Below are 27,354 nucleotides of genomic sequence, written 5' to 3'. Positions count from 1 at the left end.
TGCTGCCGCGATTTCCGGCTGCCCCCTGAATTTGCTACAATATCTTTATCATGAAACTGTTTGAATTTGCTGTCATCGGCTGCCTCTCCTCCTGCTTTGTTGCCCCTGCCTGGTCGTTTCCATGGAAACAACAAAGGTAAAAAGAGGTGCCGCATTTTGAATTAACTGTAGTTGCCGCACAACTGATTTTGGGAGGCCGGTGAATAGTCCATTACAGTAGTCTAGTCTACTTGTTATAAATGCATGGATTAGTTTCTCAGAGTCTGACACTCCCTTTTTGCCTGTCTGTCATTCTCTCTTTCTGTCTATGCCTCTCTTTTTCTCAGGTTTTCATCGAGACCATTCCAAACCTGATGTTCTTCTCAACAATGAAGCGCCCTGGTCAGGAAATCACACAGAAAAAGATGTTCCCTGCTGACATGGACATATCTGACATCTCAGGCAATGACACATGGACTTTACCCTTAAGCCCTGTTGGTGCAGACAGTCGTGCTGTTTTTATTTTTGGATTTAAATATTCTGCCAAGTCTGTTTGTATAGTAAGAATTTCTGCTGGAAAACTACTTGATAATAAAGAAAAAAATCATAAGAATGAAAATCATTCTGAAGCAATCTATGTGACAGCTTTGACCCTGTAACTGAATTCATCTATTCAATCAACTTATATCCAATTAAGGAAGATGTAGACGAGGGGAAGGAGATGAATTTGAGAAGCATTTTTACATGCACTACTGAAACACGTAACCAGATGTGATATAAACAAGGAGCTCCTGACAATTGGAGAACTTATGAGTTTAAAACATAAATAGAAACTCTGAATGTAAGCCTCTGCCATCTCATTTACAGGCAAGCCTACCCAAGCCAGGGTCATCTACCAATCCTCCATCACTAGAAACCCTGATGTCCGCAGTGCCATCGAGGGTGTGAAATACATTGCTGAGACCATGAAGTCAGATGAAGAGTCTAATAATGTAAGACAAAATATAGGTGTATGCCACCTAAACTGCCGTCCAAATGCAAACTTTGTGCTGTCTATACCTCTCCGGTGAGAGATGTGAACATTGATGTGTCAAGTTGAGACTGTGATTCGTGCATTTGTTAGTTTGTTTAGAATATGATAAACCCTACTAAACACTGATGTAGAGATGATTCATGGCAATTCATCTACCTTCACTAAATTTCAGTAAGAATTTATTAAGATAAACTTGTTAACATACCCAGTTTTCACGGAAGTGCCAAAAACCCTGTTTAACAGTGACACGCCATAAAGTCTTCTACTACTACTTCTTTCGGATGCTCCCATTAGGGGTCACCACAGTAGATCATTCATTTCCATCTCTTCCTGTCCTCTGCACCTTCCTCTGTCATGCGAGCCACCTGCATGTCCTCCATCACCACATCCATAAACCTCCTCTTAAGCCTTATCGCTAGACCTGACCTATAATATTATATAGTTAAATATCATTGGTTTTGAGTTGACTTGATACAGGAAGAACATAATAAGCTTTCAATTGAAGCTACAAAAAAAAAATCCAGATAAACACCATTCTATGATATTTTTCGAGGTCTTCATGGAACAGACAGAACAGGATAGACTGAGTCTTCAGATTTGAAGGTGAATTGATGCCCTGTCACTTTCACCATCCACAGCTCAGCAGAAGTGATTAATATCATTTGCAATTTGGCCATTTCTGTTGTATCTATTGTAACAAAATGTGAACCAATGTAGCAAAATTGGTTTTCAAGTCAAACTCTGCGATAATTTTTGTTGGCGTCCATGACCCAAAAGAAATTCTGAAGGTGAACAACAGTGAAAGTAACATGGAGCAAGCCCATTTTCCTTTTTTTAAAAGATTTGTCAGTTCTGCCCACTGATTGCTTTTGAAAGTGCCCAGCAATTAAGTATAATTTAACCTATATAGCAAAAATGTATAGGCCCAGAAAATACCAATGAAAGAGGACCCCCAAACATTATACTGGGTGATATGGAAATATTTTATTAATCATAGACAATGTTATACCATATCCATATATACCATATTTGCTCACAACTGCAAAAACACCATTTTCAAGAATCCAACCGAAGTTCGTCGTAATTAACTGTTTGGTACTGTAAAGTGTAATATCAGTCAAAAACTAGTTTCCAAATAATATTTCCTAAAATATTCCAGACCTCATTTTGTGAGAAATTTTAGGCAACATTTTCATTATCATTAATTTAGACAACTAAATTGTATATCACAATATGACACAATCTGAACTTCATCCTGGTACGAAAGACAATAAATTATAATATTGAATTACTGTCCTCTACCCCAATATACAGCACATCATTCTAACACCCCCACTCCCATTTTCTTTTCAGGCAGCAGAGGAGTGGAAGTTTGTTGCAATGGTTTTGGACCACATCCTGCTGTGTGTGTTCATGGCGGTGTGTATCATCGGAACACTTGGTGTGTTTGCTGGGAGGCTCATTGAACTCAATACGTTATAGAGGCCTTTCACACATTGCCCTACGTTTATTTAGTCACTTAACAGTATGTATTATCAGTACAGACTTTCCAACACACACTACACACAGGTGCGCACCAACACACACACACACACACATGCACAAACACTACTGTTACTTGTGGATGAAGATGTGATCAAGTGTATGTATGTTTTTTATTCGGATTTAAGACCTTAGAGCGCAATAGCAGGCTTGACCAAGCACCGATGAGTCTCACATCAAGATCGATCATACTTGAAGTAATTCACGCAAAGACAATTTTTCTAACATTTTTGTTGTTTTTACATTCTTCTGAAAATTCTTAAGTGTGTTTTTTTTCCTGACATTCTTCTTTAATTATGTTCACAATATTTTAAAGTTGGACCCGAATTAGGAAGGAAAACTGCTTCAAGTGGAATACAATGGATGCTCACAAAATGATTAACAATTTTTAACGATTCCCAATGTATTCATCAGTGAGATTTCAGCAGTAGGGAAACAGGCTTAGTTCTTCCAATTTTACTATTACTTTACTATTTACTATTACTTTACTAACTTTACTATTGTGGAAAGTATTATATTTTGAAACAAAAAAGACATAGATATTCCTTTAAAAAATTTAGAAAATGTTATGAGTACCGATGCTAATTGGAGGGTTTGATGTAAATATCCCTACTACAATATTCAACAAGTATCTACATATGAATGTGGATTAGACAATAAACCAAAGGGCAAAGGGCATGTTTAAATGTACTCATAGTACATAACCATGTTTGAAATCAAGCATAGACATTGTTTGAATCTAATTTTAGTCCTACTTTAATACAATTTTAGGATTAAAACCCAATCAACTGCATATACTGAATGTCGTTTGTAACTTGAAAGAGTGACTTGAGCAGAATTGTTATCCTGTTGTTCTCTTTGTTGTATGGGCACCTATTTTTTTTTTTTTTTTTTTTAGTACAGAGCAAGTTGTATTCCTTCGAGGAACTTTATTTTATTTTCTCCTATGGCCCACAACTAATGTGCTATTTATTGGCTGGGTTTGTTTGTGTGTTGTGTAATATTCACACTCTTTTCTACTCTTTGAAGGTTTGCAAAAAATTGCAACTGATGGTATGTAAATTCTTATAAACCTGTTTTACTATATTGTACCTGTAGACTTATAGGACGATGTAGATCCACTTATGGTGTTGCCTTCAGACTGAACTTGGACTGACTAAAGGCAACCTAATTCCACAGGATGAAGGAGAATATGAACATTATCAAGTATTTTAGCTAAATCTCAGCATTGATATACAGTCATTTTATGAGAACATTTTTGCAGGTTTTCTGCAAAAAATTGCTTTATTTACTCAGAAATGAAAAAAATGTGAAAGCTGCCTGAGATTTGTGATTTCTTTTGGGGAAAAAAAAGTTTGATAAATTTTAAAACAGAGTGATATATGTGGATTTCAACATCAGAATGAAGATAATGTATTTTTTGGATAACACTGACGATAAACAGTTCACAAGGGCAACAACATACAATAGAGTAGCCACTTATATCTATTACCTAGTGTTGTTATCCAGTATGTTTGGGTTTTATCATCATTAATCAGTTATTAATAAAAAGTAATATTGTCAACAGGCAAAGGATTTGGCTCCATCTTTTTCTACTAAATTAACCAATTAACAGTGAATCACTAGCGCGGGAAGAGGGGGCCGCAGTGCTCCCTAGTGGTGGCAGGTGGCTGTGTAACATTTTGTCACATCAATAAACCCAACAATTTGCCTAACTTTTCCTAACGTACAAATGCAAAAAAATCAAAAAACAAAAAAGCAACATACCTTTATTTTAAACAGTGGGCTAGGGGTTCGTGGAATGTACATTTTTAATAATAAAGTGAGTAAACACTCCATTCCAAATCCACACAGGTACCTCACAAGCAAAATAATGACGTCATACTGTAGCGACTGGTGGAGGCGGTCGCTCTGACTGTCGGTTTCCGTAACAGATCGGGTAATGACAATGCCCCAGGTGAGCAATAGCCTGGGTGCGTAAGATGGCGTCGTTCGACTTCCGACGTCCGAGTACTTGCACAAGAACTTCCGGTCTGGTTTGTTGAGAGAAGAGATGGCTTTGTTTTACACTCACTGTTTGCAGGACATACCTAAAATCACGGTCAACGATGTACATCGCATCGTGAGTGCGATGTACATCGGCAGGATTAGGAACCACGCAATAGCCATGCTCTTGCAGACAGCTGCTGACATCCACCTCATTATTAGAGGAGTCCAGAGCTGGCAGAGGGGCGACAGCAGGACGCTCCCAGCACTCCCACACACCTAGCCTGGATGCAGCTTTGGAGTACTCATTCCATGCAAAGAGTGTGAGGACAGTTCCTTCCTTGAGCCTCCCTAACACACCTGTAGCTGGCACAGCGAAATCACCAGGTTAAAAAAGCCGACTACACACTTTTGTACTCTTGGTGACGGTAAATGCATCCCTCCGAATCTTCGCTAGCCACTTAGCTCTTTCCTCGCAGTTACTAGGGAATGAATGGAAATTCGTCCACAATGTTTACAGATTTTCCTTTATTCCCCTCTTTTCTTTTTGAGAAACACTGTTTACCAAAATTATTCTTTTCCTGGCAATTAGAGCATTGCTTACCAAAGGCTGGACACTGTCTTGGCTTGTGCTAGGAACCGCAACGTTTGCAGCTGAATATCCCGTCGTCTGTCCGCTGTGCATGTATGTATGTGTGTCCTGGTCGCTGCACTAGTGCCTCCTCTGGTCGGTCGGGGCACCTGTTCGAGGGGGGGGACTGGGGGGAATAACGTGATCCTCCCACGTGCTACATCCCCTTGGCGAAACTCCTTACTGTCAGGTGAAAAGAAGCGGCTGGCGACTCCACATGTATCGGAGGAGACATATAAGGCGTGGTGCGCATTTTCTTAATCCCTGAGAGTCAACACAGTCTCTGAGCAATCTTGGTCTCAAACTGCCGGCCCTGATCACTGTGAATCAATTCTGGAATGCCGTGAATTAGCACATAATCTTTGAACAAACACTGTGCTACTGATTTGGGCTATTTGGTTAGGGAGAGCATCCAGGTTTACAAAGTTGGTGAGGTAGTCTTCTATTACTAACATGTAGTATCTGTTTTCCTTAGAAGTCTCTGGCAGTTCAAGAATTTCACTTGCCACTCTCTGGAATGGTTGAGCTGCTTGAGACCGCCCCCCCCCCCCCCCCGTTGGTGCTCGATGCTTAGGCACAGGGGCCCTGCGGGTTTGACAGGGGATGCACTGCTCACACCACTGGTGAATATCATTGAACATAAAGGGCCAGTAACAGGTCTGCCTCGCTCGTTCCCATACTTGTTCCGCTGCGAAATGTTATGAATCAGGACCTCCATGCAGGTGCTGCAGCACATCAGGGACAAGTGAGGAGGGCAAAACCATTTGACACTGGGTGTCCCCTGTGGGGAAGGTATTCCCTGTGCAGCAGAATAGTCCATTTACAATAGAGAGACGAGAATACTCAGTCCATAACTTCCGGAGCCACCGGGAGCTACCTCTCGTCTACTACCGAGGAGGTCGCCCCCCCCCCCAATCCAATCCATCACCGTCCTAATCGGCCTGTTGCATTTCTCTCATCCTGCTCCCATCCTGTCAAAGTGCATGTATGAAAAACAAGTCATTGGACTCACTGTTCATTTGCACATGCTGCCCCCCTGTGGTGAGATCAGAGGCTTGCAGGTTGGCAGCAGGTGGCTGAGATAATAGTGTCTGTCTGTGGAACACCTGACTCCCTGTCCAAGCCAATGACATTCACCTGGGTGGTTGCTCCCCATAAGGAGTTCATGACTGCACTGGGCAGGGGGTCCTGAGGTCACAATGAGAGTGCATCAGCATTAGTATATTGTTGTCCATCTTTGTGCTGTATGATCCAGTTGAAAGGGTCCAGTTCCAGTATCCATCGAGCTATTTTTCCTGTAGGATCCTTGTCGATGGACATGCTGCGGAGGTTCAATAGGGGTTTATGATCCGTTATAATGGTGAAAGCAGCTGCTCCAATGTAGTGTCTGAATTGACGTACGGCCCACACTATGGCCCACAGTTCTCGGTCAAATGTGACCGGTGTCTTTCAGCAGGAGTGAGCGACTGACTGACATACACCACTACTCTGTCTAGTCTAGCTCTGTCCTGAGCCAACACAGCCCCCACAGCTTCTAAGGTGTCTGTGTACACTTTAAAGGGGATGTTGAAGTCAGGCATAGTGACAACTGGAGCAGATGAGAGCGTCCCCTTCAGATACTCAAAGGCTACATTCCATTCAGTTGTCCATTTGAAAGGTGTGTCTCTGCAAGTTAGGTGACGCAGAGGAGCTGCATACTGGGCAAAGCCTTTAACAAAGCGTCTATAGTAAGCGCATAAGCCCACAAATGTTCTCACCTCAGTGGGGTTGCGGGGTGTAGGCCAGTTTCTGACTTTGTCAGTGTTTCTAGCCCGTGGCAAGAAATAACATGCCCCAGAAACACTACATGGTTGTGGGCCAAATGGCACTTTTTGGGGTTCAGTCTGAGGCCTGCTGCCTGGTTGCAGGAGAAAACCACGTAGACTAGAGAGATGGTCCTCAAATGTGGGGCTGTATATCAGAACTTCATCCAGGTATACCATGCACACCTGCCATGGAGGCCCTCTGAGCACTAGCTCCATCATGCGTTGAAATGTTGCAGGTGAGTTAGTGAGGACCAGAAAAGCCAGGTCAGAGAACCATTTCTCATCTGAGGGTACTTTAGTATGTTTGGTTCTGTAGTTTATTAGGTACTTTTTGTTGTTGTTGCACATTTCACCCCCACCAGTGCTGGGAATGATTATTGGATTATTGTGATTCACACATTTAGGGGAGGAGAGCGAAGGAGCAATACAACAGGGTAGGGGGAGGCAGTCTCAATGTTATAGACTACGCTGTCAGTAATCTATATTATGAGAAATTCCCTGTCCAAACATATTAACTAAACTAGTTGACTCCACATCTGCACTAGGTTTAAACCTAGCAGGCTCTGTAATCACCTGCAACCTGCTGAATGATAAGTCCCTAGTGTCAAACAAACCATAAACATCTATCTATATTGCTAGACAAAAGAGCGGTGCTGTCCCCAGTAGGGTGAATGCCATCTGCTTTCAGCAGGTAAGGGCAGCCCCAGAAAGAAGTCCAGTTATCAACAAAGCCTAAACCCTGTCCAATACAGTAACGAGCCAGCCAGTGGTTCATTGAGGTGAGCCTAATAATATAATAATAATATAATAATAAATCAATCTTATATGGTGCTTTTCTAACACTCAAAGTCACTTTACAATAAATGGGGTGGAACAAGAAAAAAGATGAACATAGCACAAACATACAGGGGGGGATGGGAAGGGGGGGGCTACGAGAGGGAGAAGTGGCAGCCACACAAGACACCAGCAGTATTCTCCCACTTAAACAGATACAAAAGGGCAAGAAAAATAAAAAAACAACAGCACTGTAGACGTAGATTTTCTGTAGGGGTTTACTCCCGTAGCCTATTCCTCCCCCAAGGTATCCACTAGGCAGTGGCACTATTTAACCCATAGCTGGGTTAGCCTACTGTACATCTCATCATTACCCCTCACGGGTAAGGGACCAGAAACAATTAATCGATGCCAACACATCTTTCTTGCCAACTCAAGTGTCCTGACAAGGCTGGCTTTTATGAACTTTGATTGCTTCATTATTGGTGCTGACATGAATAACAATGTTGCTAAAAAGGTGGTCTCGAGTATGGTTCATGTGTACTCGGGTACAGTTTGCATCAGGTGTGGTTGAGTACCTCTTTGACTATGAAGCTGCAGACTAGCAAAGGTATTTTGGAATTCTCCATCAGTCTCTCTCTGCTCAGCCAGATGTAACGCATGACCTTTTTTTTTAACAATTCAGTAGCCAGGACACCTCTTGACTGAGCTGAGGAGAGAGACTGGATGGGTTTATACTGATTATTTCCAACCGAATTACCTACAAGTAAAATGTTAAGAAACTTCAATACTGCGATATGCAGATTGGTCCTATCATTTCCAAAATTATACAAAATTGTTCGTGCTTTTTTTCACTCTTGATTTCTGCAATGTCCTTTTCACATGCACCAAGTAAAATGTGTTGGTTTGCCTGCAGTTAGTAAAGGCTGCTCCAACTATTGACTAAGATCAGCCATATGCCCCACATTACTTCCACCCTGGCTTCCATTCACTGACTAGCTGCTTGGTTTTGTTTTGGGATTAAAGTTTTATCAATATACCAAGACTTTGCACATTCAGACAGACACCAACGTTGATTGCTACTAATATGTCCTTATGGTAATGTAATATCCCTTGGTAATGTAACAGCCATCCTTTGTAAAAGGTGATGGTATGGCTGTTCCAAGTTGTTTTCCTTTTGCCATTTTGGCTCTTGGAATATTTTCTAAAAAAAAAAGCCTTACCCTGAAGAAAAAAATGACAATATCAGTTTCATAATTATGGCAAAAAATTACTTAAATCTCATTTAAACTCACCTGTTGTGTCTCACATTTAGTTTGCTTTATACTGTGTGCTGTCACTTTTATGTTTCATGTGTTAGATATAGTCAATTTCCCCTTTCTTTTAGTCTTGCTTTATTATAAAGCACAGAATAACCACGGGAAAGCAGGAGCGCTTCATAAATAAATTGTCACCTACTTTATTGACATACTTATCCAACTCATCAAGTTGTAACCATATTATTTTGCAAATCATTTGCTTGCTACTGTGTGTTAAAGTGTAAGATGTAGGAATTGCAGGAGGGTAGAGACGGACAATTTCTCTCATTGACTACATGAACGCATGCGTCTTTTATTCTCCATATACAAAACCAACAGCCCGAGCAACATGGCGCTGCCCCAACCAATCATTGTCGTAGCTGACCCTGTCAACCCGGAAACACTTTCTTAAAGTGACCAGAACCAATTATGGTGAATTATTTCCATAGAGTCCGCTACATACGTCCCCCCAGAATTCACCATTATAGAAAAAGTCAGCGTGGAAGGGGGCGGATGGCCCAGCTGCAACGGCTTCGCTGTACAGGTGCGGCGGTCAAGGTGCCCACGGGAGGGGCCTTAGGGACCCTGCGGCAGCATGGGGGTAGGGTGGGGGGTGGAGGAACCTCAGGGGCCTTGTTGGGGGGTGGGGGCAGGGTAGGATGGCACCCCCACCGTGGGGGCTGGGTAAGTGCAACAGGTTGGTCCAAGTCTAGGTGAGCCGGTTTGAGGAGATCCAATGAAATGTGCTCTGGCTTGTTGCTGACTTCCACAACAAAGTGCTTGTTCCCGGTCTCTAGGAAGCAGAATGGCCCATCGTAGGGAGGCTGCAGGGATCCACGGTGGGCGTTGTGGCGGATGAAAACATATTCCACTGACTGCAGACTTGCAGGGATGTGAGACTGTGGGAGGCCATGTTGCGAAGTGGGGACCGGTGTGAAAGCTCTGGCGTTATCCAGGAGTGTGGTCTGTTGATGAGCTGCAGATCAGGGAGCAGTAGCGTTGGGGACGAAATCCCCTGGGACCCGCAGCGGCTGTCCGTAAATCAGTTCAGCGGACAAGGACTGGAGGTCCTCCTTAGGGCCGGTCCTTCAGCGGACGAGGACTGGAGGTCCTCCTTAGTGCCGGTCCTGATGCCCAGCATGACCCACGGGAGCCTGTCGACCCAGCTGCTATCCTTAAGGCTGGCCCGAAGAGCGGCCCTCATAGAGTGATGAAACCACTCGCACAACCCATTGGCCTGCGGGTGGTACACGGTGGTGCGATGGAGCTTCAGCCCTATACTCTCTGCGAATGCATTCCAGAGCTCAGACGCAAACTGTGATCCCTGGTCCGAGGAGAGGTCAGATGGGGTGCCAAACTGGGCGATCCAGGTCCCGATGAATGCCCGGGCTATGTCGATGGATGTCATCGATGACAGCAGGACGGCTTCTGGCCATCAAGTGGTCCTGTCCACCATGGTGAGGAGGTAAGTAAAACCATGGGAGGGGAGCAGGGGGCCCAGTAGGTCCACATTTACATGGTCGAACCTCCTTTCAGGCACCAGGAACTGTGCCAGTAGTCCATGGGCCAGACGATATTTCGGTACACTCAAGGTGGCAAAACTTACTTATAATTTTTGAAAGGATCCATGTCTGTAGATGATATTTTGGTATGATAACCATTCCTGAGTGGCAGCTGTATCACAGTTATCAGCTCATGAAGTTAACCACCCGCTAAACTAAATTGCATTTTAGACGCTGGTGCATATCCTGGTTTAGCCTCATGGTCAGGACATTTTTCAGTGTTCTATAATATTTTCTTTGATATCATTTTAAAGGGGACCTTCTTAGCTTTCATTCAAGCCCTGTTGTGGATATTTCTCACAAATATAGAGGTCACTTGAGCTCTTCAACCCATCAATAACACACATCTTTCTGCAATTTTCGCCTAAACTATATACTTTCTTTTAGCCCTGTGGCATCTAGGAATATCAGGGACACAAAACACAAACACTGGAATACTCACAGGACTGTAAAGATTCAGGAAATGTATAATATACCCATACTATTTCATTGTGTGAGGTGATTGTGAGCCTTAAATGAGAACTAGACCAAAGCCAGTTAGGTCACAAACTGGTCTCTATACATTTGTTTAAATACACAATCAAAATACATGATAAAAAGGAATACCATAGTGAGGTAATGAACTATTTTAATATTTTAAACAACATTGACATTTACATATACTTAGTCAATGATACATGTAATCCCATATCATTAGTGGGTATATGTAATGGTAATGGGTAGGGTAATGGGTATATGTGAATATGGTTACATTATTGTTATCAAGCTCTGGGTAACCAAGTCCAGAATCAACATCCTGTGCATCAATAGACTACTACCACAGTAATACCATCAGAATCATCACACTGTCATTCATCAAACTGCTCGTTTCTCTCATCATCTGACTCCCCAAGTTCAAAGTCCAGTTCTGGACCATCCTGCTGTTTTTGGTTACTGCAGGTCTGTAACCTGCACATGTCTGTGCATGGAAGTCCATTTGACAGGCACATGCAGCTTGGCATTTTGCATGAATGCACACACTTGCATGTTAGCATTTCCAAGACCACATCTGGTGCAGGTGGGGAGCGCATCCAGTAAATGGCCAGCTTGCCTTCATCGTCTGTCCATCCATACTCAGTAGGGCTTGGCACCACAGGGTTAGCCTGCAGACAGCACTTCCATATTGCTGCCTGATAGTTGGCTCGTTGAACATGTATAAAGAGACAGTCTCTACATGGTGGCAGCTGGCTGGACTCAACCTCTCCCCTTTTGGTGCAGAAGAGCTGGTAAAGCAGTTTGTTCACCTCAGCAGAGCTGCTATTAGCAACATACATCCGACAGGTGAAATGCTTAATTTTCTGGAACAGCTCATCACTCACATTCCATGTCTGTCCCAGTTGACTAAAAGTCTCTTGGCAGGAAGTGTGCTTTCTCACTATCTTCAGGGCATTCAGCTTCCCTCGACCAGCGAATGCACTGACAGTGTCGCAGCCTGTGAAGGCATGTAAGCCAATTAGGCTGTCACAGATGCTGTCTCCAAGTGAACTTGCCAGTTTGGTGATGTCGACAAACCGTGTGCGGTTCTGAGTCCCACACTTCTGGTAGATGGGACAGGTGATGTCCTTCTGGAAGCCAAGACAAAGCACCATGACATCAGTGTCCTCAGCTGTGATGATAACTGACTTTGAGCCCGCATTTGCTGCATGCAATGCATGCAGGAGCAGACGGGTGTCAGCTTCTTCATGTGTGGAGTGCAGTTCTGCTGCTTCCTCACACCCATCTTCTGTCAACTTGTAGCAGGTTTCCTCACAGGTCATGTACAACACCTTGCCATGCAGCATAGCTCTGTATCGTGGGAGTTTCCACTCTTCCACCAGAAACTTGATGAGACTGGTCTTGTTGGAGGAACTGCACAGAAATTTTCTCCACTGCTGGACGTGGTGTCCCCCTGCAAGATTCTTGTACTGGAGAGTGATGTCTCCACCCCGGTTCAGTCGTTCAGCATCTTTGATCGAAGTCTGGTGATAGACATCAAAAACAACATCAATCCTCCCACTCTGTGCTCCCTCATGGAGGACCTGGGTCAAGGCTGACTCTGCCACCTGTGCAAAGGTTTTGTTGTTGCCATTCATTTTTTGGACCAGGCTCATCCCATCAATGATGGAAGTAGATGGGATTGGGATGTCTTCTGCAGGAGATACATTCTTTTCAAGCTCTCTGGCAAGTGCAGCCTTGTTTGTTTTTCGTAAGGACCCATCAGCATTTGCCAGTGCCCATGGTAGTGGGCCCAATGGGTAGGCAAGGACATCCTTCAGATTCACCTTCCTGCTTTCAGCCACCAGGATCATGTGACTGAAAAGGTTTCTATCTGCCTTCAGAACCACATCCTGTGCTTTCTTTCCATGAGCTTGTTTTGTGCTGACATTGGAGAATGTTTTTAGACTTTGCTTGGTCATCTTGTCGTGGAATTTCACAGGTGGTGGGTCTGCATCTAACCTTGTTTGCTGGAATGCTTGGTAGGCCTCTTCTCCTTTCTCAAGAGCTCTCAAGAGATCTATGGTCACATCAGGTGGAGCCATGTTGCCAGTGGAGAGGCTAACCAAATCAATCTCATCAGGGGACATAGGATTGAGCCAGTTATTCTCCATAAGGTCCATGACAGACTGGACATCTGCTTCATCTCTCTTGATCCTTGGACTCTGTAGATCTGGATGAGACCATTTGCACCTGCCTTGACCTGTCAGGTCTCTCAGCTGTCTGAGGTACATGCTTCTATACTCAGCTGTGAGATAATATTTGGTCACAGCTCCTGGCTTCAAGCTGAATCCCTTTGTCCCTCAGCTGTTTGGGTGTCTTTGTTCACCATTTCTTCTATAGCTTGGTCAACAGGGATTCGGCCAAAGGGATTGGTGGAGCCCAGTTGGACTGAGAAGCCTCCTTCCATGAATTCTGTGTACACATCTGGGTGTGTGATGGGCAGCTCAGACATCTGGGCGTAGTAGTAGGGGAGGTAGCGTGCATAATTCATCCTGTCATAAGCAAAGCACCATGGGATCATTGCTCGAATGCTAGCCAAGTGTAGCATCCAGTCTCCCTCTCTGGATGCTCGGATGAGCCCCAACAAGATTTCAACCATGTCCAAATAGGACATCCAGAAGTTCGAGAGGCTGCCGTTTCCACCTCTAAGGAACTCACGGTAGACTTCAAATAGATCCATGATGCTTGTACAAGAGCTGTTCTCGAGGACCTCCTTCAAAGCATGTTGTGAGACTTCTTTCCCAAGGCTGTCAATGGTCTTCAGTGTCTCATTCAGGTGAACCATGTCATTCCTGTGAGTTTCTTCCAACCAGGACAGGAAACCATTCAAGGTCAGTCGCATGAGAGCCTCATACAGGAGCTTGTGTAGTCGCACTGCCCTGTTGTACTTGCGGCCATCCATAACACCAGCAATTGAGCCTTCTGCAATCATGCCAGACTCAATGCAGAGGTCTTTGAGTCCAGCATCTTGGAAACGCTTTCCTATTATTGCCAGCAGTGTGCAGATGGTGTGGAATACCCCAAGCCTAACGATGATATCATGGAACTTGTCATGGTGTTTCCATGTGATCTCGACAGCTTTTCGCATACAGGGCTTGGTCAAAGACACAGACAATCTTCCTCAGGCCTAAGCACTGCATGATGCTCAGTGACTGGTTAAGCACCTCGTTGACAGTAGACATTTGTGTCGCTGGAGCATTGATGGTAGGCAGATAGCCTATATTGTCGGGGATGACCGTCATCTCTCCTCGAGTCAGGATGTTGAAGCCTGTCCAGCTGCTGACTGACTGTTCTTCTTGTTGTGACATGCGTGCTAGGACCCAAAGAAGGTTTTTCTCTCTGGCAAGCTTAGTATTGGCTGCAGTATCGGCATCTGACTTTTTGCTTTGTGGTGGCCCTACCCGTTGTCCAGCATTGTAAGTTGGTAACATTGGTGGGGGTCCATCAATGCTTCTCTTCTTTGTTTTGGGAACAGTGGGCATGGGTTGGACAGGAAGTGGGTTGACTGGCTTTGCTTGCACAGCAATCCCATTGACTCTGTGAGATGTTCCCTCACCACTGACAGTTTCTTCAAGACGGTCGATATTGTCCCAGGCTAAAGTTGTGAATATGCCAGGATGGATGTTAGCTGGAAGGGCAATGCCACTCGCTGATGATGAGAGTTTCTGGAGACACAGGGCAGTGTTGATCTCTTCCATCTGTGAATAGGACACACTGCGACCAAGTCGGTTGAGGATGTTTATCAACTCTACATTTCCTGTCAACGATTTGACACTGAATGGCAGAACAATGTGCTTGGAAGGCTTGGTATTTCCACATGTCACTGCATATACTATGTCATGGCCAAATGACTGCAGAAGGCACTGCACTCTCTGGGATGCATGATCAGGATCATTTGAGCCTGTGAGTAGAGAGTACAGGAAGATAATGAGCGACTCTGGAATGGTAGGACATTCTGCTTCTGGTTTGACTTCAGGCGGCCAGGTTTGAGGAACATCTTGACTTTTAATGTCTGCTCTCAATTTGATGGCTGCTTTGGCTATAACATCTTGTGCACTGACACTTTTCAGGGTCTGCAGCTCCCTTTTGAGAGACTGATTTTCTTTGGCAAGTTCCCTCATGGACAAGTTATCGGGATAGAGGAGGAATTTTCCTTTCTCATCAGGGAATATCTGCAAGGCTCCAGCAAACTCACTCTCCAGGTTTCGCCTTATGTGCTTCTTGGTTGATTCCTTGACTTGGGCAATGCCTTGGGAGTTCATTGAAGCTACCAGTCTAGAAGAGAGATCAGTCATTGTCATCACTTGAGGATTGCCAAAAAGCTCCATCCTGATGAAGAGGAACAGCTCATTGTATGCCTTATTCACAGCAGCTTCATACTGGGCTGCAGCATCATCATCTTCATTGCTGGCAACCTCTCCTTTGGAAACCTCTTCTTTGGTGTAAAGTCTATAGCATGACCTGTGGTAGTGCCCTTCAGCTGCTACAAGGTCTCTACTCACAATGGCAAGGATTCTGCTGTCCCTTTTCTTTGTGGCTGCACTCCTGATCTTTGCATCAGCTCGCAGTTCTCGACACTGCACCAGTACTTCTCTCGTATTCTGTCTCTTGGAATATTTGCTGTTTTTCTGACAAAATATGCACTCTGCATCATAAGTCCTAGATGTACTTGGAGCATGTCGAGCTACTCTCTTAGATTGTTTCTCTTCAGCAGAGACACAACTTTTCTTTTCTTTTGCAAGGAGGCCATCAAGAATTTGCTTCATAGTGAAGATACTGCGACACTTTCTGTGGTAGTAGATTGCTGGAATCTGTCCCTCAGGAATGTCTTTTGCCAGTTTCAAAACTGGTGCATGATTTCGTATCTGAGCTGCCCTGAGCAGAGTTCTCCATGAGTCGACACTTTGTAGTGAAACCAGCTTATCTGTATCATCAGAACAGTGGATAATGCACTCCACCCGTGGGCGCTTTGGTATTGGGTAAAAACTTGCTTGTTCACCAGTGGCCATATTCAGTCAGTTTTCACCTGCCACATACAAACAAATACATGTAACTTAGGTGTATGAACACTACTAAAACAAAGTTTACTTTGCTTCACCAGCGTCATATTACCATTATTTATCTTATATAGCCACAAATAGATACATTACCTAGTTGCTATGCAACAGCTGTATTTTGTCCACATGAGGCCGCTAAAATCAACACAAGATGAAAGTTCCTCGTAGCCACTTTAACTAATCATATTAACATATACATTAAAAGAACATGCTAACATTATGGGAAATTAGCTTACAATCTTCTCCAGAGTGAGACAAGAAGATAGATACCAGTTTCCTCTATATGTGTTTAGTAGAAAGCTATCTGGCTGCACGTTAGCCTAGCTTAGCACAATGAATGGAAGTACACAGTACTGGTTATCCTTGGTTGTTGGCCAACTAAGAACGGTCCCAGAGTTTAAGCTAGGCTAATCAGTACAAGGGGTGTTGAAATGCTATATTTGTAAAAATCTGGGCAAATACACAATCGTGAGAGGCACAGAAACAGGTTTCCTGAAAGAAAAATGAAATAGCTGCTCATTTGGAAAGGTTATCATGTATTATTTTACTTCTGTTAGTGTACCAAATAAAATGGCACCAGTGAAGTTGTGTCACCTTGGGTGATATCGATATCTGGTCTGACCCATGGACTAACTGGCTTTGGTCTAGTTAGTTTCTTAGTAATAATGCCCTTCTAATTTAAGGTTCACAATCACCTCACACAATGAAATAGTATGGGTATATTATACATTTCCTGAATCTTTACAGCCCTGTGAGTATTCCAGTTTTTGTGTTTTGTGTCCCTGATATTCCTAGATGCCACAGAGCTAAAAGAAAGTATATAGTTTAGGCGAACATTGCAGAAAGATGTGTGTTATTGACGGGTTGAAGAGCTCAAGTGACCTCTATATTTGTGAGAAATATCAACAACAGGGCTTGAATGAAAGCTAAGAAGGTCCCCTTTAAAATGATACCAAAGACAATATTATAGAACACTGAAAAATGTCCTGACCATGAGGCTAAACCAGGATATGCACCAGCGTCTAAAATGCAATTTACTTTAGGGGGTGGTTAACTTCATGAGCTGATAACTGTGATACAGCTGCCACTCAGGAATGGTTATCATACCAAAATATCATCTACAGACATGGATCCTTTCAAAAATTATAAGTAAGTTTTGCCACCTTGAGTGTACCGAAATAGGAAATTTTGGGCTCTGGCCCATGGACTACAGGGGGGCTCTGGTGTAGCAGTGTACTATAGAGCACTGACACTCTACGCAGGTGTCAGCCCAGTCTCTCGTCTTTTCTGAGCCCGTGCCAGATGAACTTGGCCGCCACAAGTCTTTGAGATGGCTTTTTGCCAGGGTGGGAGAGGCCATGGACAGCGTCGAAAACACGGCGCCTCCAGCCAGTGGGAATGACAGGCCGGGGCTGACCCATGGAGACCTCACACAGGAGCGTGGTGCAAGCGTCGTCGAAAGCCACGTCCTCTAACTGCAGCCCTGTGACAGCCGTCCTGAAAGCCTGCACGTCTGCGTCGGCGGCTGGTCAGCTGCCATTTGGGCATAGTCAAGACCCAAATGGACAGCCCCCGCAATGGCCTGGGACAGGCAGGCGGCGACGAGGTTGGTTTTGCCAGCAACATGCTGTACGTTCGTGGTGAACTCCGAGATGTAGGAGAACTGTCGTTGCTGGCGGGCGGACCATGGCGAACGTCAGTGGTTTGTGGTCCACAAACGCCGTGAACTGGCGGGCCTCCAGCAGGGAACGGAAGTGTCGAACGGCGAGGTATAGAGCAAGGACCTCCCCATCGAAGGTGCTATACTTCCGTTCGCTGGGGCGTACCTGTCTGCTGAAGAAAGCGAGCGGCTGCCAAGTGCAGCTCACCCGCTGCTCGTGCACCGCCCCGACTGCGTAGTCCGAAGCGTCTGTGGTAATGCCGATCGGAGCCTTGGGTGACGGGTCACCAATGTAGGAAATGCAGGGAAGTAGAGACGGACAATTTCCCTCATTGACTACACGAACGCGTGTGCGCTGCACCAATCAATCATCGTCGTAGCTCACCTGTCAACCCGGAAACACGTTCTTAAAGCGACCAGACCCGATTATGAATTGTTTCCATAGAGTCCGCTACAAAGAATGCTTTAGGTGGCAATATACCATTTCAGCTGTCAGATAGAACAAGTGAAAAGTGGACTTCTAATCTAATAAATTCTAAACGTTTCCCAACATTTGTTGAAATGTATCATGTGACTACACAAAAACTTCAAACATAACCTGATGAATTAGTTATTCTAATACGCTTCCCCGGACGAAACTAACAGGCTTTTAGAGGGTCCGTATTCCACAACAATAGGATTCACCGAATCACACTTTCTGCCCGCTCACTCATCGGCCTCCGTAGCCCCTCAGAGGAGACCCCGCGGCAGTTGCCGCTTGATTGACGTTGAAGAAGAAAAAGATCAGATTACAAGATGGCGGTCCGCGTTGGAAATTAGCAAAGAGGCCGTCGCACGTCGTTGTGATGTCTAGATTTTACCGATAGATATCAGGCCTGCTGTGGAATTGTTAATACTTCCTGAGCCTGTTGTGTTTATGAATTAGCTCTTTCAGTTCGCTTAGTACTTGTATCAACTACATTCAGGCGTGTGTGTGGAACATGCGGGCTGACACAAAGTTAATAGCTCGGGGATAGGGGAACACCAGACGGGGTGAAGGGATAGCTTTTTAGCAGCTAGCTAGCCTGCTAGCTCCGACTCGGTTAACTATGTCGGACACTCGGCGGCGAGTGAAAGTGTACACGCTGAATGAAGACCGGCAGTGGGACGACCGAGGCACAGGGCATGTCTCCTCTACTTTTGTCGAACGCCTGAAGGGGATATCGTTGTTAGTCCGGGCTGAGTCGGACGGTAAGTTCGCAATTAGCCTAGCCGCGCTGACGTCACGACGGCTAACATTAGCCTGCTGCTAACCCTTGAATTGATGTCAACTTGTGTTGTAAGTAGTTGGTAGAATGTTTATACAGGTGATCTTACAGGGCTGGTCTAATTATGAATTGCTTCAGGAGTAACAACAAATGGCTGTACTGGTACCTGCTATGCATTAACCTGTGCTAAAGCGCGCTACTCGCTCTGCTAATCGTAGACAGCGAGATGCTCGGCTAAACTGAGTTTAGCAGGAAGCTAACGTTGCGTGATCTAGCTAGCATGGGGCCGCAAACTCTTCTAACAAACTTACTGGCTACAACATTAGATACGTATATTTCAGCATCTATGAGTTATGGCACGGGCATCGGAAAGTGGGGAAAGCAATCGTAGGCCAATTTATATAGTGAAGTTATGAGATCTCCCAACTTTTTATCCGTCTCAAAACTGTCAGAGTTTTCATGACGGTTATGCAAAAGCTTTGTTAGGGTTGGAGAATCAGGCACTTTTCCCTCACGACGGGCTGGTTTTAATACAGATTTTCTAAAGTCGGCACTTTATTATAGAATGATTGATTAAAGGTTACAAAACGTTTTCTTTGCTTTCTAGGCTCACTGCTTTTGGAGTCGAAGATCAGTCCAAATACAGCATATCAGAAACAACAAGTAAGTGTAGATTTGCCACATCAACCAAAGGACAACAGAAGTGTCTGAGCAGATTTCTTTTTCTTTTTCTTGGAGTAATTCGAATTTAGAATACGTTGGCGTATGATTGCAATAATAGCTGGTTATTCTGTACTGTAAAACTACATCTACTTCGTGAAACTTGGACAGTTTAGAATGATAAACCGTAACTGGGCAATAACATAATTCTCCTAATCATGACACCAACTAATGCAGGTCCAAGAACTCATATTGCCAGTCCCATTTTGCAGCATTTCAAGACCTAACTTTGAATCTGCTGCCTTCTTAAACCTGACCATGTTTAATTAGTCAAAGGGGAGACAGTGTGTCTGTAACTTAAGATTCAGCCAAACTCATTCTTATAGGGGTCGTGCTGAGAAAGCAAAATTATCAAGCGTTATTGTTTATTTGTGTTGATTGTGTATGAGGTGTTCCTTATTCTCTGACTGTTTGAGGGAGTGTAGTACAAGTGATTGTGTCATATGCATGTGTTCAGGAGCATCTCTGAGCTGAGTTTTTTTGTTGCATTCTCCTCTCCCCAGGACACACTGATTGTCTGGTCAGAAGCAGAGAATTATGATTTGGCTCTGAGTTTCCAGGAAAAAGCTGGCTGTGATGAGATCTGGGAGAAGATATGCCAGGTAAACTTAACCAAATTCTGTGTGTTGACTATTTGCTTTAATGAAGATGTGAAATTGACACATCGGCGTAAAAACTTTCAGTCAGATAATAATTTGTCCTGTATTTTTTTTCTTCACTCATTCAACACATTTCTGTTGATTATTTTATGTTAACCAAACTGTTATGAGTTTTAAAATATATTTTTAAGATACTGTCTCAAGTGACATAGGTTTGTGAAGCTCATATTTTCATATTAACCAATTATTGCAATGAAATAGAAAAACATTTGCTTTTGGTGTCCAAAGAAACATAAGTACTGGTGAAGGTGGATATTAAAGTTTAGTCAACAATCTCCCATTAGACATAGGCAAGACACAATTCAATTTTACTGAAAATCAAATCTGTTACTTGTCTTTTAATTATCCCCAGGTTCAGGGAAAGGACCCCGCACTGGAGATCACCCAGGACCCCATCGATGAGTCAGAGGAGGAGCGCTATGAAGAGATCCCTGAGACTAGCCACTTAGTGGAACTTCCACCCTGTGAGTTGAGCCGGCTTGAGGAGATCGCCGATCTGGTCACTTCTGTTCTCTCTTCACCAATCCGCAGGGAAAAACTGGCACTGGCTCTGATGAGTGAAGGCTACATTAAGAAGCTCTTGGGGCTCTTCCAGGTCTGTGAAGACCTAGACAACAGGGAAGGCCTACACCACCTGTATGAGATCGTCCGGGGTGTCCTGTTCCTCAACAAAGCGGCCTTGTTTGAGGTGATGTTCTCTGATGACTGCATCATGGACGTGGTGGGTTGCCTTGAATATGACCCGGCACTGGTACAACCCAAACGGCACCGGGAGTTCCTCACCAAGACAGCCAAGTTTAAAGAGGTAATCCCCATAACGGACTCTGAGCTACGGCAGAAGATCCACCAGACGTATAGGGTGCAGTACATCCAGGACATCATCCTGCCCACACCGTCCGTCTTCGAGGAGAACTTCCTCTCCACGCTCACCTCTTTCATCTTCTTCAACAAGGTTGAAATTGTCAGTATGCTGCAGGTAAGGACAGGAACTAGGGAACTTCCAGCCAGACATATCGCTTTGTTTACAAGCCCTACCAGTCTGTTGCAGATAATTTGAAAATTGTATATTGCTAAACCCAACCAATTATGTTTCTCCATACACTTTAAATCATGCATCGCTCTAGACCTATGCCATTCATATGCATCAAGATGTCTTTTTTCCCCTTCAATGATTTTCACTGACGCAGAGGTGGAAAAACCCAGTCCAGAAAATAAAAACCCTAACTGTGTCTTTACTCCACCCTTGTACTAAACCATCAGATTGCACTGACTAGTTTCCCAAATCAGTTGGTTTAATACATGGATGGAGTAAAGACACGGTTAGGGTTTTTAACTCTCTGGACCAGGTTTTTACACTTCTGTGGACATGATCAGTATGATGTCTGTGTGTTGCCGTACAGGCTAAATTTGATTTTTGTTTTTTTTTTGGGGTTTTTTTTTATAAATTGAACAATGTACTTTCTGCACGAGTCAACCTGAGTCATTGGAAACTTGCTCAGTGTGAATGGGTAAGACTCAGATTGTTACTTTTTTCCACAGTAATGCCTTTCTCTGAGAACCTGCGTTGAAACCTATATTTTGGCACTATATGAATGACTTGATGAAGCCTCACAATTTATTTCCTTTTTTATGGGGTTATGTTTCATATGTTAGACCCTATGCCAACTATTATGTCAGGCATTGTTTACATTAGGAACTGTTTAAATCCATGTTGGTTGAGATAACTCACTCATACAACACTTGTGTATGAATTACTCATCAGTGCTTGTTGCTTTTCTGTGGACTTTGTTCTCTGATACCAGTGAAAGGTGTCTATATGAGGAAAGCTTTGTAAACTTATTGACCTAATCTGTCAACAGATTGTCTATGATGTATGGAATTGTAAAAGATTTTTCCCTCAGTAAGGCTACAACTATGAAAAGGTTATTCCAGCTCATTTGTTTTTGTTTTTTTTTAAATTAGTTTTCAACATGTAACCTTTTTGAAAAAGAAACAAACAAAAACAGAATAGTGACACAAAAAAACTGCTGCTGCTTTTTACTTATTTGTATTTGTTTTTTGAAAAACAATTCTTTTAGTGTTAATGTGATGCAGTAATCAAATAACTGTATTTGAGGTGTGGTTAAACTTCTATATTGTTACGAGATATGTACATTACCCATCATCTTCCTTTCATGGATCCAAGTCACAGACGAATAAGGATTTAACTGATATTGATTTATCACTCATTTCCATATATGCTGTTGTCCTTGACAAGTTCTTATTTTTGCTTGGTTAACGTGTTTTTCCGTGTACCATAGGAGGATGAGAAGTTCCTAACAGAGGTCTTTGCACAGCTCACAGATGAAGCTACAGAGGACAGTAAAAGGAGAGAACTTGTAAGTTAAACAAATAGGGATATCGCCTGGCTAGATTTTTCAAAAGACAACTTTTTTGGGGGGGGGGGGTAAAATAATGTAAGTTTAGGGTGTTCTATAGAATTTGGATTGATTGGTATTCTTGATGTTCATGTGGAGAGAGCCTGTTTGGATTGGATTTTACTCGTTAATATAATGTCACTTCCTTCCCTGATTTGTTTCTGCTGGGTTGAGTAGTCTGTGATGTCTTTACCAATGGTTGTTCTGTCTATAGATACCCCATTTACACCAGGTATTAAGATGCAATCAATGTCTGGCTTTCTAAGGAGATGTAAATTGGTGCAAGGCAGATTGGCATGCATTTCAATCAGAATGTGATTGGCTCTGGCAGCCCACCTCTAGGTTATATTTTACATTGCGATTGAATCTCAGCTAGAATTAGCGAAATGTAAATACAATCCATACAGTATGCTTGCATTGGTAAGAAAGTACCATGCAGGGGTTATTAATGTAATTTTTGCAGCATTTGGTATAGTGTTGTGGCTCATTATGAAAGTTTTCATACAGTCAGACTACTGATATTTGGTAAAAAACAATTTTTACAACAGCAAGACTTGTAGTAATATTCACAGCAGTTACAAACATGATTGCTGCAAGACAATTTGATGTTACTGTTGTCGCAGAGATGTCAATTATCACTTCAACAGATTAGCATTTCCCTGTTGTTTTAGTCCTGCAACAACTGATTGACTAAATTTATTATTGAAATTTGTTGGCAAAAATGTTTCATTATCAGTTACATATGTAGTGTCCTCTAGAACATACCACAGGCTGTTGTGCTGCTTGCAACAAGTCTGTCTGGAACACATTCACAAGTAAAGACCAATGAAAGATGGTGCAAAATGGCAAATAAATAAATATATAATCGGTGTACAATCTAAGTCAGCTAACATGGGATCACCCCATACTGAAATCTTTATAGAGGACAGTTTCCTGTCAATTTGGCCCAACTGAACTCAAACAGCAGGGGGGTACTTGCTAAGTCACTAACAGTAACAAAAGAGGAAGAGGGAATGGCAGCTTAACGAGTAAATGCCAGGCTGTTTAGTGGTGTTGCTGACCTCTGCAAATTAAATGTAAAGGTTAAAACATACTAAGCTGGTCTTGGTGCCCTGTGATGTAAGCATAGCAGGAGAAACACATCTGCAGTTAGTAACATTAATAATGTGTCTGCCAGGTGCAGGTGTACCAAAGAACCAGCATTGACACCATTATTGACAATGGTTGCACTGACTCTCTCTGTCTGTCAGTGCTGATAGATGTGCTGGCACACCTAAATTAAATGGACCCATTGTTCTCTGCAGCTGTGTTTAACCTGTTATGCTTAAATCAGAGTACCAACACATATTTTTAACCTTTACATGGTATTTAACCTGCAGATGTCAGCAAGCTCACTTAAATGGTCTAGGGTTGAGTTACTCTTTTAGGGATGCACCGATACCAGCATCGGTTATTGGTCCGATACTGTCCTCTTGTACTCATAATCGCAAAACTGCTCCGATACAACTACACCCGATACCACTTTACTGCACGTGACATTAACCTGTCGTCAGTCAAGCAGGTAGGCAGAGGAGGAGCAGTGTCAGCAGTTTGGAGTTATTTTAGCATAAGCGATGACAAAAGTAGAGTAGACTGCAAACTATGCTCTGCTAAATTGTCAAGGAGGGGTGAAAAATAGGTTCTTTAACACAAGCAATTTGATAAAACATCTAAAGAACCAACAAAACAGCGAGTTCAAGGAGTTTGCTAATGCTAACAACAGGAACAACCAACTTTGCAGTAAATGCTGGAGAAGCAAGAGAAAATGTCCAGACAATGGGCAGTAAAAATAACAAATAACAGAAGCTCTTACCCAGTACATTGCTCTTGATGATCAGCCCTTGTCAGTTGTAGATAATACGGGATTTTGTCATCGTCTGTGTACTGGAGCCAAAGTATGAGATTCCCAGCCGTCACCACATCATAGAAACTGTATTACCAAAGCTGTATGACTTCGTGAAAAAGCACATCAACAACCTGTTACAGGACATTTCAGTCTTCAGCTTCACCACTGATATTTGGACTAGCAGGGTCAGCCCAGTGTGTCTCATCAGTTTAACTGCACAGTGGATTGATGAGGATTTTACTCCCCAGAGAGTCGTTCTACAAGCAAAATAATTTTGGGGTTCGCCCGTTAGCCAAGCTGTAGCAGGTTTGATGATATGCTTCAGACGTGGGGCATTCTGAAAAGTTCTGTTCATGTTATGCTCAGGGACAATGCCAAAAACATGATCAAGGCCATGGGTGATGCTGGACTCCCTAGCCTGTTGAGTGTCGTTCACACCCTCCAGCTTGCTGTTAATGAGGGTCTTTTGGATCAGAGAAGTGTAGCCAATGCGGTGGCACATTGTAAACATTTTGCCTTAGCCTACTCATGCCTGGAAGACATTCAGGTGCAGCTCAACATGCCTGTAAGAAGCCTCCAGCAAGATGTGCAGACCCACTGGAACAGCATGTACTACATTCTACAGTCTCTCATTGAGCAGTAGTGGACTCTGGGAATATTTGGGTCCAGATATGACCTCCCCGACAATCTCACCATTCACCAGTGAACACTTCTGGAAAAGACCATCTGTTCTGGCTCCATTTGAGGAGTTAACCCGAAAAGTGAGCTCCTCTGATGCTTTGCCATCAGATGTGATTCCTGCTGTGACCATGCTTCAGAGATTTTTGACCAAAGGAACAGACGAGGACCATGGCATCAGAACAATGAAGGGAATCTTAGTTGCAGCGTCAAGAAACGCTTCACTGACACAGAAAAAAACCCACTTTACTGTATTGCAACTGTACTCAATTTGAGGTAGTGTCTGTCTGTCTGTCTGTCTGTCTGTCTGTCTGTCTGTCTGTGCATGGGAGAGTGATGAAAACAAAACTGTCATTATGACCAACCTCAAACTGCCATCCATCCATCCATTATCCAGACCGCTTATCCTGCTCTCAGGGTCGCGGGGATGCTGGAGCCTATCCCAGCAGTGTCTCCCCGCCTGCCGCCCAACCTAAAACTTTTTACTGTTTAACTTTTACATAATTTACTTTAAGTGATTTGAAGGCAATATACTAACATTCCTTCTGACAATTTCAGACCATCTTGTCTGTTACTAGTTAAAGTATTGTCTCTGTTTTAGTTAAAAAGATTTTTTCCTTAAACATCAACACTACTACAGAGACCAAAGAGATGGTGATGCTGGAGCTCAGAGGTAATAATGTAATGTAATGTAGTGTAAAAACCAGTTCCAGGAAGTAAAAGCCAAACCATGTATTTGCTCCACCCATGTTCTACACCAGCAGATTCTTGTTGACACCACTGCTCAACTAAGTAGGGGAAACTAGTTAATGAAATCAGCTGGTTTAGTAGCATGGGTGGAGCAAATACACAGTTTGGACATTTGCTTTTTAGATTTGGTTTTTATACCTCTGCTGGAGCTGCAGAAGGTGTCTGGAGGAGAGGCTGACAAGCAGGGGTATCTGGGGAAACCAACTGTCAGAAAGCGATGTAAGGCCCAGGCCAGCAGCCGTCTGGACAGTGTGTTTGAGATAGCAGATGAGCAAGCATCAACATCACTGAACAGTGCACCCGTAGGTGCTGCTATTCAGTTAGAGACATACCTTGACGATACCACAACTTCTTGGGGAGAAAAACCATTGCAGTACTGGGGGGTTAATGAAATGCAGTTTCCCACTCTAGCCCAAAAGTCAGATAACTTTCAGTACCGTGCAGTAGTGTGGAAAGTGAAAGGCTGTTTAGCTCAGTGCCACACATTGTAGATGAAAACAGAAACAGGCTCACAGCTGATAATGCAGAGAAGCTTCTTGTCATCAAAAAGAGCCTGCCTCTCACTTTTCTGAAAAAATGCTTAGTCCTCACAGAAAGCACTAACATGATAACATATTTCAGTTTTTCTGCTACAGTTGTATGTTAAATCCAATGAATATGTTACAGGTTACTTTTAAATGAAATGTGTGGTTATATTCTCTGAACCATTGCACTTTGTCATCTCTTATTTTGCCTGTATAGAGTCAGTCCTTGTGTGTATATATCTAAAGATTGTTGGGTTGTAGTGTTGTTATTATATGTTAAGTACACAGAGAGCCATGAAACTGAAGTCAGATTCCATGTATGTGCAAACCTACATGGCCAATAAACATGATTCTGATTCTGAAATGTGTGGCAGTGCCATGTTTGCTTAGGAAAACAAAGTTGAATATTAAAAGGTCAGCAACAGCATCATGTTGTAAATTTAATTTGTTACAATCAGAAAGTGAGTTACATCTAATGAAAATAAAACATGTTCAGTCATTGTTAGAACTGTAATGGTATTATCAAGTATTTATGTTGGTACTCGATATCAGCCAGTGCTCAAATGTAAGTACTTCTTCTTGGTCTGAAAAAAAGTGGTATCGGTGAATCCCTACTAGTCAGAATGAGTAA

General features: G+C 43.2%; 2 protein-coding genes across 2 annotated transcripts in view; both read left to right on the top strand.

Moving 5' to 3' along the window:
* The window catches only part of LOC130122748 (acetylcholine receptor subunit alpha-like), a 40,213-nt gene extending 37,719 nt beyond the window's left edge, over nt 1-2,494 (top strand). The window contains exons 8-10 of the mRNA XM_056291754.1: nt 327-441; nt 847-971; nt 2,366-2,494. Coding sequence (XP_056147729.1) covers nt 327-441; nt 847-971; nt 2,366-2,494 — 369 coding nt within the window. The remainder of the gene's footprint in view (nt 1-326; nt 442-846; nt 972-2,365) is intronic.
* Nucleotides 2,495-18,632: 16,138 nt separating this feature from the next.
* The window catches only part of LOC130122913 (serine/threonine-protein phosphatase 4 regulatory subunit 3-like), a 31,061-nt gene continuing 22,339 nt past the window's right edge, over nt 18,633-27,354 (top strand). Inside the window, exons 1-5 of the mRNA XM_056291986.1 lie at nt 18,633-19,073; nt 19,698-19,753; nt 20,314-20,412; nt 20,822-21,445; nt 22,770-22,847. Of these exons, the coding sequence (XP_056147961.1) occupies nt 18,932-19,073; nt 19,698-19,753; nt 20,314-20,412; nt 20,822-21,445; nt 22,770-22,847 (999 nt within the window). The 5' untranslated portion in view covers nt 18,633-18,931. The remainder of the gene's footprint in view (nt 19,074-19,697; nt 19,754-20,313; nt 20,413-20,821; nt 21,446-22,769; nt 22,848-27,354) is intronic.

Source organism: Lampris incognitus, chromosome 13 (genome assembly GCF_029633865.1).
Source record: "Lampris incognitus isolate fLamInc1 chromosome 13, fLamInc1.hap2, whole genome shotgun sequence".
Classification (NCBI taxonomy): Eukaryota; Metazoa; Chordata; class Actinopteri; order Lampriformes; family Lampridae; genus Lampris; species Lampris incognitus.
The sequence above is the reverse complement of the archived record's forward strand: the minus strand, read 5'-3'. Positions and strand labels throughout refer to the sequence as shown.